This window comes from Scomber japonicus, chromosome 13, assembly GCF_027409825.1.
Source record: "Scomber japonicus isolate fScoJap1 chromosome 13, fScoJap1.pri, whole genome shotgun sequence".
Taxonomy (NCBI): domain Eukaryota; kingdom Metazoa; phylum Chordata; class Actinopteri; order Scombriformes; family Scombridae; genus Scomber; species Scomber japonicus.
The window spans coordinates 20,865,892-20,880,696 of NC_070590.1; the positions used below are offsets into that span (position 1 = coordinate 20,865,892).

At 39.5% G+C, this 14,805-nt stretch overlaps 1 protein-coding gene across 2 annotated transcripts; it reads left to right on the forward strand.

Moving 5' to 3' along the window:
• The first annotated feature begins 4,032 nt into the window (after positions 1–4,032).
• On the forward strand, positions 4,033–14,222 carry pafah1b2 (platelet-activating factor acetylhydrolase 1b, catalytic subunit 2). Of its 2 annotated transcripts, none has more exons than XM_053331466.1 (6): positions 4,033–4,223; positions 4,514–4,615; positions 7,448–7,537; positions 9,424–9,540; positions 10,699–10,821; positions 11,589–14,222. In XM_053331466.1, the coding sequence occupies exons 2-6, from the start codon at positions 4,535–4,537 to the stop codon at positions 11,865–11,867; spliced, it is 690 nt and encodes a 229-aa protein (XP_053187441.1). In that variant the 5' UTR covers positions 4,033–4,223; positions 4,514–4,534; the 3' UTR covers positions 11,868–14,222. The 2 variants fall into 2 exon arrangements, with proteins under 2 accessions (XP_053187441.1, XP_053187440.1); XM_053331465.1 differs by having other exon boundaries at positions 4,534–4,615.
• The last annotated feature ends 583 nt before the right edge of the window (positions 14,223–14,805 follow it).

Genomic DNA, 14,805 nt, shown 5'->3' on the forward strand with positions numbered 1-14,805 from the left:
CAACACCCCTCAAACCTGTACCAATTGTATTAAATGGAACCCTGAACCAATCAGGTGGGTTTAGATCTGCAAAGGGAAAAAAGGAGAAAGTGAAGGAGCAATATTGTTTTGCAGGTAAACCTGATGGCACATTTTGGCAGTTCTAGTCAAATCATACAAGTTTACCCCTAAAATATGCCTTTGAATACCCACAAAACTGATAAACCCCAGTGGTAAAACTGCAGTTCCCCGCTGATACATGGCCTTGTGAATATTATACTGTCATAAAATATAAATATCTGACTTGCAGCCTAGTTGATGACTCTGAGGACAACATTTCTGTCATATATGCAAATGTAGCTACCTGCAAGGATGATGAAAGCATATTTTTTCATAAGACCCCTAAACATATCACATGACCTTTAAAACACACTTGCTCCCATACTAGAAGAGCACCTGAAACACACACACACACACACACTGATAAAAGTCTAATTTGCAAACAATATATGGTTGATTTTAAAGCCACATTAAGTCACTGCAGACTCTGACTTTTCATGTGCTGGATGAAGGAGTTAGAAGTACCAGGTCACTGATACAGGCTGAAGTGACACAGGTTACCTGGAGCTGAAGATGCAGTTGGGTCTCACATCTGTCCCAGCTGTGTCAAAGAACATTGATCAATTTATAAGCTTATATACACAGAGCTGCACCAACAGCACTTTAAGAAGCCTCTCTCTCTACACACACACTCATTTCTTTCAACCACTCTCTCTACCTCTTCAGTTTCTGTATTATTTGTATATTGTGTCCATATTGTTTGTATTTGTATGTCATGTCCCTCATTCTGACATGAGGATCTTTGATGATCCCAATGAGGCCAGGCTCCACATGGCAGCATTTATCAGTGACGTTCATCCCCATGAGGATGCTTTTGCTGTTTATTGATGTTATTTTAAATGGGTGAGTTAGATCCTTTTATGCAACTGTTGAATAATATGAATAATAAAGTGTTGCTGTCCTACAACTTTGTTTTTCTCCTTAATTTGATCTCAAACTCTGCAAATATTTAAGCTGCCACATGGCCTCAAAGAAAAAAAGAGAAGCAGGACGAGATCTCCCAGCAGTACAGTGGTCACGAGCAGACGTGAGAAATATTGGTTAACTCAGAGTCTCATATTGTATTGGGTTTGATCTTGGGTTTGATCTTTATTATACCACAATTGCTAATAGTCTAAAAATAAGATAATTCATTAAATTATTATTTTGGTGGGTACCAGTGTGATAAGATGTTAAAGATACCACTTTGACAAAAGGATGTTAAGTTGTTAAACAAAAATAAGTGTCTGCGTAGCTTCACAAGCTTTAAAGAAGAGATCCTGTGCCCGAGGAAGACCTTCAGATCAAGAGTTGACAAGTCTTGGTGAGGAAAGAAATTTGCCAGCATAAATTGCCATGGTAACTGGGCTTGAATTATGCTGAGCTTGCTTTATGGAACTGGATCCACTGGAAAATGAGCCAGACTAATGAAGTAAGCCTGACTCATTTGGCGATCGTGCTTTATGGAACAGGACTTCGGTTCTGTATGCTCTTCCAATAGACCACATGTATTCAAATTTAAATGTCAGGACAAAGGTTAAATACAATGTGCGATAGTAAACAGTCCTTTAAAATAATCTGCAACCTATCTAATCTGTCCATCTCAGTCCAGATTTAAGATGACAGGGTAAAAACTGAGGGTCTCTGGTGGACTGGTGGAGAACAGCAGCGAATAACATCACAAGCACATAAAAGTACAGCAATCTCAATCATAAAATTAACGCATACAGAGAATGTGTCTTTATGTTTGCTTAAACAAACACAACATAGGGGAATAAACATTGAAGAAGTATAAGGTAGCTACTAATGAAGTAAACAAAGTAGTACTGAAATGTAATGAAAAACTTCAAATTTTTTTGAATTTATTTACAGAATGCATTAGTGATAGTTTTGAAATGGGATATAAAATTTGAATTGAAATATTGACTGTTTAAAGGAAATATGGATAAAGAAATGAAATGTATGTGTAAGTATATGAAGGTAACAAGAGCAAAAAATGAAATGTGACATGATTGTGTATGTGGATGTTGAATACAATGTACTATGTAAAGTCAAATTTGAAGACATATATGAAAGTGACTAATGCAGGCATTAAATGAGCAATGCACTAGATTGTGTGTCTGCTGGTGGAGGATTTTATATTTGTGTTTTTAAGAAGAAGTTCAGACTCTGTGTCTAGTCCTGTGATTTAAGGGTGTTGACCAGAAAAAATATTTGATGAAAATTAGTCATTTGTGTTCAAATTCTTCATTTTAAAACATGCATTATCACCAAATGTTAACAGATACTGATGGGACCATGTAATTCCCTTTGTTTCCTACAGTACAAGAATGCAGCATTTGATCTACGTGACCATGATGCACTGCGATCAGCTGACAGTCTGGGATCAGAGATGGATCACGAGTGGAGGAGAGAGACCAGTCCTCCACATCATAAAGCAGATATGTCATGTCACATGTAGTCTGAGCTGTAAAAGATACCCTCACATTTAGCGGTGTTGTATTGTATTTCTTGTGTCTGAAAGCAGCTGCGCGTGCCTGGATTAGGGGAGCAAAAACTCGATATTTACGCCAAAGACCCACCCATGATTCATTGCGGAACCAGCTGTGATGGGTGTTTTTTGCCCTGCGTTTAACCTTATAGGAACGAACACAGACAAATAAAGGGTGCAACAGCGTCAAACTATCAGTGGGGTGTTTTCATTTAGATTACACACCTTGATAACAAGCTGGAATTTCAGTCTGGAAAGTAAAAGAATAAAACGTTATTTTTGTCATTCAAACTTCATTTATATGACAAGTTTCATACAGGTTAGTCCAGTTCAAAGTGGCTCACAGAAGCCAGTAATGACAGAACAAGTGTAGACCATGAAAATTAAAACACACAAACAAACAAAAGCAAATTGAGATCAATGCACATGAGAAATAAAATAAAGAAAATATAAAATAGATTTGAAGGCAATGATAATAATAATAATGATAAGAAAATAAGAAATGAAGAATCAGTGTAACATGACTGCGGCAGTGTCTGGTGTGTGTCTTGCCAACATGCCAGCTCTCCCTTTTACACAGATGCTCATCAAGCAGTGTACCTACCTCTGCTGTTGGCTTAATGGCGGGACAACAATACACCCTCTATTTCCATGTTTGTACCTTTTATACAGAACGGCAAGACAGAATAATGGCACATTTTCACCTTGAACAGGCTTTGTAATAGGGACTAAATTAAAATGTATAGGTTGCCTCACAGGTTACTCTCAGGGTAAGACAAGTGATGCCAATGCAGAAGTGCCTAAAGTCTGTCTTCTATCTAATAACCAGCAGGTGGCGACAACAGCCTAAAGAAATTTGATTGTATGGAAGTCTATAAGAAAATGTCCCTACTTCTCACTTTATCATTACCCCAGTAAACACTTTCTTATTCAGTTTATGCTCTCAACTGCTACTTTCTATAGCATGATATTCATTTTATAAATTTTGATCCCATTTAGTCAGGTGTTCAGTTTTTCCAGTAAATTTTGTTGGTGGTTTTAGGCCAGCGAAAATAAACATTATCATTATCACAGTAAACCACAGAAGGTAAATGCACCGTGCTAACCCAACTAGAAGCTATAGGAGCTAACACTAGGGTCAACTCCGCCCTCTCATCCAAATATATGAGTCATTCCCATAGGTCATTCCTGGCTCCAAAAATCAAACATGGCGACAGTCAAAACAGCAGTCTACAAACCAATGGATAACAGCGCGGTGAATACATCCATAATTACTACCGTCTACGGGGTAAAATGTAGAGGCTGCCTAACAGATTTCTCTCAGGATAAAGTATACGTGGTCCCTTACATGCTGCTACTCTCATGTTGAAATGTACAGTATATGGTGCCTGGCAGGCTTCACTCAGGGTAAAGTGTGACCCAGTAGTTACCCCTCCTGGTGTTACAGCCCCTGGCAGCAGACCGGCGCTCTCCCCGCGTACTCTCTCTGCAGACTTTGCCTTCTTGACACACCTTTTGTTGTCTCGTCTAGCTGGAGTCAGCTAACCATTAGCCAGCGAGCATCAGCCGCATCGGCTACCCGGACAACAGTGTGCTGAAGACGAGACAAGCCCGAGAGGAGCCGAGAGGTGACGGCCTACACCCAGCCAGCCAGGTAGTTGCCTTGTCTTATCTGCAAATGTTCATATTAAGGACAGCTAACGAGCTAACGTAAGATAACAAGGCAGCGGGGTTAATGCGATCTGCTCTGTCATCTATAAGCTCCCGCCTTGAAAGCGAAAGTAGCCTATATCCGTATTAGGCCAGTCTGTGTGCAAAGCTAAGCTGCTGCAGCACAGCGATGCTTTCTGCTAGCTGGTGCTGAAGCTCGCTTTCCTCCCGCTGCTGAAACAACATGAACCCCCGCGTCCTGTGATTGTCTCTGTGTGGTTTGATGTAATAAAGGCGGTGGTGTCTCCATGCAGGATGAGCGGAGATGAACTGAACCCAGCTGCAGAGGCTCAGCCAGTGGATGATGCACAAGGAGATGAACGGTGGATGTCACAGGTTGGTGGTGTTTCTTTCTCTTTTTTTATTATTGCTTCTTACCCTCCTGACGTGGATGGCCCCAGACTATGCTCTTTGCAAGTAAAATTAATTATGACTATTTTTGTTCAATTTTGTGTGTTTTATTAAAATGTATAGCACCTATGGTCTTCCCGGGTCAATTTGACCCGGCCACATTTGGTGGTGTAATTGGTCACGCTTTTGCACTTTCCAGCACAATGAACACAACTCCAAAGCTACAGATGTGTAAACCTGATTTCGTTACAATTCTGATCTATCTACATGGGGCTACACACACTCAAACACACTTTAAAGCACTGGGCTTTTACATTGGGCCAAAACACAAGCTACACCTTTGATATGCCTTTCCCCAATTGGGGACAAGATAATAATAAACAAAAGACAGTGTGTATAGCATCCTTGGGGCATTTCACATTTCACTCTGAGACAGCATGATGAAGATGACCTACACTATATCACAGCCTCTTGACCTCATTTTGACCCCTTTGGAGTGTCAGTGGTTATCCAAAAATAAGTAATAATTTCTGCTTATTTTAGTCAAAAGCATGGTATAATTTCATGTAAATTAGGTTTACTGCTCATAAATTAAGCATAATAAAAAGAATAAGAGGTGTAAAATATGTGGTAATGAGTTGGATTGAAGTTGGCTAAAAATATGCAACAGAATGGTGTGATCATTTGACACTTTCTGCTTTATAAACAGTCGAACTAGACAGGTCAATTTGACATTTCATGTAAATGAGGTCTACCACACCATACATTACAAAACAATAATGTAAAATCTGTGGTTATGTGTTGGAAACAAGTTGACTAAAAGGTATAACACAGAATTGTGTGATCATTTTATACTTACATGCCTTATAAACAGTCCAACAAGACTGGGTAAATTGACCCGGGAGGACAACAGGTGTGACTATTTGCGGCCATTAAAAAAATTTAAATGGTTTCAAAACAATATCCTGACTAAACTTTGACAAATACTAATCTGTGGTATTCCATCAACTTGTGTGTCTCTGATCAAAACCATAGTGAAAATAATTCAGAATTTCTGCTTTTTTTAAACTTAAAAATGAGGTATACTGTTATGTAAATGGGGCTATCATACCATATATTACAAAAATAAATGTAAAATATATGTTAATGTGTTGGAAACAAGTTCACTGAAAAGGTGAAACAAAAAAACTGATGATCATTTTATACTACATACTTTATAAACAGTTGAACAAGACTGGGTCAATTTGACCCGGGAGGACAAAAGGTGCGTAGTAAAAACGAAGACAATACGAGGGTTAAAAAAAACGTGGTTTAGGGTTACGGTTAGGACATGCAAAGACTATACACCAAAATTAGTCTTACTGCCATGTAGGTTTGCTTTTTTGAATTTGCCTGTGTTGTGTTGCAAAACAGCCAAAATATATGCACAAAATTCAGTAGTTCTAAATAATATCAAAAATAATTTATAATTCAAAAATAGGTGAGAAGTGGGAGAAGAGAGAAGAGTAAACATTATATGCATTGTACATTTATTAATAATAATAATAATAACAGTGATTATAATAAGGTGTATCAACATTACTGAAACAACTCAGCAAACAAAAGCAGCAGGCTGTATCCTCCCACCCTTCACATCCTTTACCTCTTGGCTGCAAAGAGTAAAAGAAAAGAGTATGTCAATAAACACCCTTGAAACACATCTTGAAATCTACAGTCCAATCATCCAGATGAAAACACAGCATATTAAAAAATCTGTGCCCACCTTCCTTTTCCCTCCAATTTTGTTTACCCAAAAAATGATTAAAGCAGTAGTTTGAGCTCTTGAACAGCCTTCATCAATGCTTCAATGGTTTCTATGTTTCTATTTCAACTCCTTGTGCCTGTGCAAAGGTCAGTGGTATTTCTGATTAGTGTGAGAAATATTCACCTGTTATCCTCATGTATCATGAATACCAGATATGTTGCTTATATGCAGGCTGTATGTAGGCTGAAATGCATATTAACATGTGGATAACTTGCACTGTTTCTCTGCAGGGCTGTGTTATTCTTGGACTTCTTCATGCTCAAATCAGATTTGAATAAAACGTAAACAAAAGTTTCCAGCAGAGTCATGCATGACTGAATCCTTTTATTGCTACCACAACTGTAGATGAAACACTGAGTTGTTTTGGGACTGCACCATTGTCATACTCTTAATTTTGGACACTTTACATGATATGTTTTTCACATTATTGTAAGCTCTGAGTGCTCATAATATAAACGGAGGACAACATCCCATTTTGACTCTAACTCTCCAATTGCGCACAAAAACCAAAGCTCAGTGTTGTATTGGTCATGTCCACATGCTGACATGTAAACCAGCATTTTACAGATTCTTGTGGATGATCATTATTTTAGGGTTGTGACCTTACAGAAAAAAAAATCATGTGCTCATGAATTGTACCTATTCCCAAGACCTGCTGTCTTTCTTGTTTTTGTGGCATCCCTTCTTATGTCTTTGCAAGGTTAATCCTCCAAAGCTAATAGGACTGAGACAGTGTGCTTTACTTCAAGCTCTCTATCAGATGGGGTACCAGATGTGTTTTGTCTGTGATGAGCTTGCAGGATTTTGTCCGACTAGGAAGGCTAATGAGTATTATCCTAGAAAAAGATTTAGAATAACACAAGGGTGTTAACTCAGACTGAAAGGCCTCATATGGAACTGATTAAATTGTATTGTTTACTGTGATTGACATGTAAATGCTCATTTATTTACCCTGTCTGTCAAAATTATGGACCATATCTCAAACTCTGTTGTGTTGTGTTTGTTTTTTACAGCACACAAGATTTGTGCAGGAGTGTAAAGATGCTGAACCAGACGTGCTTTTTGTGGGGGATTCGATGATACAACTAATGCAGCAATATGAGGTGAGATTAGATATTTACCTATCTACACCAGGACATGTGACTGCTCACGTGGCAGCTGCCTCTTCATTTTGCTTAACTCTAAATCTCAGGGTTTTTTTCATGTCTAACAAAACTGCGGTTTCTCCCCCTGAAGATAATCATTCCCACCCCCCCCCCCCCTCCAAAGTCATCTTTAAAACATTTGCTCAAAGCAAACAGGGTGCATCCATTAAAGCTGTTCAAGCAATTAACCGATTAATTGATTGACAGAAAATTAGTCGACAACTATTATGATAATAAATCGGTTCAAAGTCCAGACGAAACAAGGGAGAGCACACAAAAATGAAAACACACCTAAGCTAATTAAACTATAGTAAGTAATCTATAAACACATTTACTGTCTGATACATGTATATCAGTAGTATCAGTGGTGTAGTGAGGGCATAGATGTGTGAAAGCTCACCCACACTCCCTGCATAAGAGCAGAGACCGACCAGGTACTCCGAAAAATATTACAACAAATAAGCATTTTTAATTCTACAAAATTCTCACAACCCAAAATAACTAACTGCAGTTATCCTAGTTTACTGCTACAATTGCTACAATTCCTAAAATGATGCACATCTGCTTTGGAAACCAGTTCGTACCCCCTGCATCACTGTAGATAAATGTTTATCTGTGAGGAGGCATTGTAACAACAGTGTGCAGTCCTCGTCAGACCAGTTCTGGGTCTCTGTCACCTGCTCGAACAAAGAGAAAAACAGGTCTGGATCTTTTTCTGTGAACCCGGGAAGCAATTGCAGATTAGTTTTAAAGTTAAGTCGACTTTCTTCCAGACCAGCACCCACACCGGACAGCTTTTCCTCGTCTATCAGCTTCAGTTTATAGCCTTCCAGTTCCGATTTTGTGTGCTGATTTTTTTTGTTTCATCACTTCCAGTTTAACTTGCCTGTGCTGCATCAATTTGTCATGTTCTCATTTAAGCATTAACTACTCCTTTTGACTGTTGTTATGTTAAGCATGCAATATGTAATTTTCTGCCACTAGGGGTCTCTCAATCGAAACAATAAAAGATGGAGATTGATGATGTTGTGAAGTAGTGTAGGATCATGGGAGTTATTGTCTTGATTAATAACCAACCACCTCTGCTTTTATTGCAGTGTTCCTCATTCAGGAGGGTTTTATTGGGAGCAGAATTATCTGCATGATGCTCTCTAAATCAGTGCTATGGGAAGGCAACTGGTTAAACCAGTGACCTCTCAGAACCCGAGCAGGTGTTCCCGAGCAGATGTATCTACTTACGCTCAACACCACACTATGACAACAGATTCCTTAAGCAGAACCTGTTGTCTGAACCCTAGCAGGGGAATAGAGCTCCAAAAATCAAGGCCATTCATTAAGGACCGGCACTGCACCAAAAAATTAATCACCAGAGACTGACTGACCTCTCTCCCCCTAGATCAAAAACCAAATACCTGTGTGAATCTTCCTCAATTTCACAATCTAATGTGGCACTGAAATGAACCCTCCCAAGCAATACTTACCAGGAAAGTCCAAAATCCATTTCCACCATGACTAGTCCATTTAAGAAGGACTAGCCCCCATTATGTTATCAACCAGCTTAAAGTTCTGACAAAACAAAGAAGACCGAAATATAAAGTAAATATAAAGTAAAACAGAACAAAGTAAAACCAATTCATTGAACTGATAGTAAATTGTACACAGATTTACTATGGGATATGTAGATTAGTAGAATCAGTGGTGTATGTTATATAGCAATAAAGCAACCCTGTAGGGTATTGTGATGGGCATTTTCCACAGTTTTCTGATGTTAAATAGACCAAGCTATAGTCGAAATATCGGAGAAAGCTCGTATTAAATACAGATTTGTGATTTTCTGTCAATAGGTCTGGAGGGAGTTGTTCTCTCCTCTTCATGCTCTTAACTTTGGCATTGGAGGTGACACCACCTGTAATGTGCTGTGGAGGCTGCAGAATGGAGAGCTGGAGAACATCCGTCCCAAGGTGAGAGACTAAGCAGACTAAGATCATCAGTTTAGGGAAAAGTCATTTAATTTACCTCTTGTATACACACTTTTACAGGCCACACACAAAATGAGCTCTTTCAAAGATATTTTACTCATGTTATCTACTATCTGTACACTGTTGTGTCTGTCTGAGGCAGAGAGACCTTCCACATACACTATCTGTCCCTCATGCACAAAAAACATGCATTCAGTCAAGTTTGTTTGTCAGAACACGAGGTACAATCCTGTAATCCTGTCAATTTGTGCATTAAAAGTGTTTAAATAGAATATGAATAGTTATTAATATATGTGTATGATTGGGGGGCAGTCTTGCGTCTTGATTCCTCTGTCTGACTTCCTGCCCTGCTCGATCTTGTCTGTGTAGCTGGGTCTGGGTTCCATCAAAAATAGACCAGGTGCACATTTTTAGTGGAGCAGAGAGGAGCGCTGCTTCTCGGATGCTTTTGAAAATGCTGTTTTCCAGGTGGTTGGGTCTTTAATTATTCTTCTAGCCTTATTCTTGCAGTGCCTGGAGTAAAGATCCGTCAGGCAGAGTAAAGCACAGCCTATTGTGTGTTCAGCCGAACAAACCACTCCTAGCAGGGCCCTGCAGCCCTGTTTGGTACTGTTTTCGTGTGGTAGATTTAGCCTAGTTTCGGTGAAACAAAGGACAATAGTTCCTGATATGTCATTGGAAACTGATGCAGGCACAGAGGGCCTCCAGTTTATTATGCAATGCCATGTTTACCTCCGATGTTGAGATGGTCTTGTAGATGGTGTAGGTGTTCCTGACCTTCTCGTCTTGGATGTAGCAGTAGCAGGTGGTCTACTGGGTCATTGTCATCAGTGAGTCTTGTCCAGAACAGCTTTTGTGGCTTCAGCAGTCATGTTATTGAGTTGCACCATGCATTTGGAAAATATTGTAGCAGTAGCAGCTTATTGTTTCACCCTAACCTTATTGACTGTTCAAATGATATAAACAGCTTGCATTGTTCACTTATTAGCCAGATATCAAGTCATGAGAACTCAATTACTTAAAGCAACTGATAGCTAACATGCTGCTGTTATAACATTATATCATGCTTTGACCAGAGCTTTGGAGATTACAACATGTTTTGTCAAAGTGAACAAAGTGTGTATCTGTGGTCTTGTCCAGGCGGTGGTGTTGTGGGTTGGAACCAACAATCACGAACACACAGCAGAGCAAGTTGCAGGTGGGATTCTTGCCATCGCAAAGCTGCTCACCTCCAGCCTCCCCAAGGCGAAGATAGTTGTACTGGTAAGTTTAGTTGTCTTTTGTTGCACCTTGTTTGATTCCAACATTTCTATTGGCATCTAGAAATTAACATATTTTTCCTGGTTTCTTTTTTTCGGCAAAATACTGGGTTGTTAATATTCTGTATTCAAGACTTGGTGAGACACTGAACCATGTTTAGACTGTTAAAGTCAGTGACCTTAAATGTTAAAACCACAGTTAAAAACAAAGAACACAGCTGCTGTGCAACAGAGTTGATGTTGATTATTAGTCTTTAACACCAATGTCAGCACAATCAAAAATATAAGTGATTTGGAGTGACGTGCCTGGTATGTAGAGTATTTCTCATACAAGTGGCCAGCTCTGCAGTGTGGATGTGCTGCTTAACTTCATACTGTATGCTTGAATGAATCATAGCATTTGCTAATTGTCCTGTTTAACTAAAGACATATTTTTTAAAAACATGTTTTAAATGAAAAGAGGATAGACTCAGGCGACTCAAGAGACGTAATAGTCCTACACTGTGTTGTTTTTTATTCCAGTGAAGTAAATGCAGCTTCCAGGCAGATGAACAAACTGCGGATTCGTCCTTCATAAATAATAACTGAGTTTTTGTGCTTGCGGCCGTATGTGCTCTTGGATTTCAGTGGAAAAAATGACTAATAGTTTTAAATACTTAGACACTTTTAACAATGTGACAAAATGTATTCATAGCAACTAAATGAAATGCAAAATGTTGTTTTAAATCTAAGTGCCTTTCTGTGTAAGTGGAAACATTTTGTTGTCCTCAGGGTTTAATGCCTCGAGGGGAGCGTCCAAACCCACTGAGGGAGAAGAACGCTGCCGTTAATGAGTTTCTGCGCTCCTGGCTGCCGCGACTGGGTCAGGCTCAGTTCCTGGATGTAAGCGGAGATTTCGTCCACTCTGATGGAACCATCAGCCAGCAGGACATGTTCGACTTCCTCCACCTGACATCGACGGGTTACCGCACAATTGCGAAGCCCCTCTGTGATCTGCTGCATCAGATACTGGAGGAAACGCCAGAGGAGAGACGGGCGTCACTGGTTTGAGGGCCGTGGCCGAGCAGCACATTTATCCAGAGGCATGTCTCACTCGCTGCTTTTGGGAGACGGGGGAGACATGCTTCTGGTATCAGGAGGAGGAAGGGCTCACTCACAGGAGAAGGAGGCACCCTGATGTGAGTGGGCCTGGGAGGGGTGCGGGATCACATTCATGAGCGGAGGGTTGGGTGCAGAGAGGCGCTGAAGAGGGAGAGAGACCTCACTACAGACTGTGATTGCAGTAGTAAGCTCTGTTGCAAAAAGATTTACCAAGGTCAGACGTCTGTGAGTAATAGACAGATATACTGAAATCATTTGCGACCGCAGTGGCACACACACACACAAATTAATTAATGAGTGTTTCCTTCTGTCACCTCTGCCATGGACACAACTTAAGTTTGATGTGAGACTCAATAGAAAAAACACAATCTAGTTTCTAGACCGGATAAAACTGATTAAATTGGGTCTCTGGACACTTTAACATCTCCAGGCCTCTACAAATCCTTCAATTGGGAGTCCACAAGCTAAAAAGGTTGGAAATCTCTAATAACAGAGGGGCTACTGCTGAGATGTACATGCATGAAAAATTAAGACTCACAATTAGATGATTTTGCTTAAAGTGTAATCTGCATTTAAAGTTATCTACACAAATTAAATGATAGTTTGTGTATCAGTTCTTTATATGTACTATTTCATGTACTCAGCCAAACAAGGAGCACCTAGTCTTCTAAATGTTTACATTTGAGCCTAATATGTAACTATTTAGGTATCTTAGGAAGCAGTTAATCAGTATGAAATAGATCAGTGGCTTTCTAGAGAGCAAACTATCTCTTACATTAGATCAATACTATACTGCTGTGTCACTAAAACGTCACTAAACTAAATGTTAAAACCCAACGTTGCTGCTGCTGAATGCATGTTTTAGACGAGCCTCAGCTTTGGTGTATAAAAGTCGGCCAACGCTTGCGTTTAAGTGAGTTAGTGTCAGTGGAAATCATATATGCATACTTATTCGTTAGCGATGTAATGCTCTTGACTGTACATGTCCGATAATCTATGTAGGTCTTCCAAAACTCCCTCAACCTTGCTGCTTACATACAAAGCTTCTGTCACACCCGCCAAGTGTATTTTACATGTTATTTGTAGATTCACGCTTCGTTCTGCCACTCTTGACATTTCACTTTAATGTCAAAAATATTGTATCGTTACACTAAATCCTGCCAGCTTTTTAAACTGTGCTCCTTCTTTATGAGTTAAAGGACATTTTTTGGATAGACAGAATATTTTAGGATGTCATTCCAGGCCAACGTTTCAGATTGCGCTTGATTGTATTCTTAACAGCAGAGTTTTAAAAAAAAGAAAAAAGATTGAGACGAAAAAGCAGTTGTCAGATTAGCTCTAATCCTCCTGCTTTCATCTTACACTGCTAATCATATAATTCCTTATGAATACACATTGATGTGTGGACAGTTTCTCACTAAAGTCAGCGAAATAAAGTCGTCACTTGGTGCGTCTGTGTCACACTCATGCTGATATGTAACCAAATATTCATAGACTTAAACTTTGACTATATAGCACAGGCTCTCTCTCCCTCTCCCTCCTTATTACATGGATATACAGTATTTTCTCTTCGTTCTCTTTGTCACCTCCTCTTCATTTCTGTCCATGTTGTATTTGTAGTTGACTCTCACCCAGCCCTGCTAACCATGGGACCCTGGACTTCTCTTACATGGCATAGTTACCGAATATTTTTAGAAATAAAAAGCAAAATAAGGCTAAGCTACAGAACACGGCTATATTGTCACGCTTAAAAGCAATCACAGCTCATGTAAAGAAAACCCATTTTGTCTGTGAGCTTATACTGTGTGTAGCTGTTTTTCCTTCATGGCTCGGTTGTGTTCGAATTGTGGCTGAGAGTCTCACGCCGCGCATTGAAACGTTCCAACGTTACTGCTGTCTTAAGCTCTGCACATTTTTGCGTGCTGTGTTAAATAGTGTATGTGTGTGTGTGCCTTATGTGTTCATGGGGACGGTTGTGTACAGTCTGTGTGATACTGAGTTATGTAAGATGGAGTTGTGCGAATGTCTAGAAGCGACCCCCAGGTTTGTATATAAGACGATGTGAAGCTTGAGAACGTGATGTTTGAAGAGGGGTTTGAGATTTTGGGGGAGTCTGTGTTTGGTGCGATACGGTATTTGCACTGTTTTTGGCTCGTTGTCACGTTTATTGAGGTAAAAGCATTCCAATAAAACAAAAAACAAAACAAGGATCCAATCATTTGCTGTCTTCTGTTTCTTCTAAAATCAAAACGTGCAGTGCTGTGTGTCAGTTTTAGACGCTCACCAACAGAGGGAGCCATTTCATCAGAAAACTAAGCTGAGAAAGACACTGAAGAAGGCTTACTGCTTGTTCCATGCTGCCTGTCTTTTAGCCAGTGTTCCCTTATTGCCTTTAATTAATTTACTTTCACAGAGTTTATCTCCCTAATGTTGGAATAATGTACTCAGCAGCACTCAGAGGTGACTTAGACTCATGTAAAAACTATACTTATTAAACATTTAGGTTGGGTGCTGGAGTGTATATGATTTCTGGCACTTTGTAAAATACCTAGTTAATAAACCATTTGTTCACTTTTGATGTGGCTCCCATTAATTTTAACTATGACCCAAAACTGTCCCAGTGCAGCTAAAACAGTTGGTCCATGTGGAGTCTCACAATGTCTATTGAGTGTTCAGCTCAACCCAAAGCTAAGCAACATCAAGTCTGACGTCATGTATGCTTGATTCATAGAAATTTCATGTTTCTGATACAGAAATACTGGAGGAATTAAAGCTGTTACTTCTTTTTCCCCATCTTAAGAGTGGTCAACTGTAAAAATGAAAGAAAACAATAGCTGTGTATCATAAATCTACATTTCCAGAAATGGTAAAAAGAAAAGATTAACAA

Excerpts from the sequence above, each read along its gene's own strand:
- pafah1b2 (XM_053331466.1), top strand. The coding sequence starts at position 4,535 with ATGAGCGGAGATGAACTGAACCCAGCTGCAGAGGCTCAGCCAGTGGAT. Across the intron at positions 9,541-10,698 it reads TGGAGAACATCCGTCCCAAG|GCGGTGGTGTTGTGGGTTGG; the intron begins GTGAGAGACTAA and ends GGTCTTGTCCAG. Across the intron at positions 10,822-11,588 it reads AGGCGAAGATAGTTGTACTG|GGTTTAATGCCTCGAGGGGA; the intron begins GTAAGTTTAGTT and ends TGTTGTCCTCAG.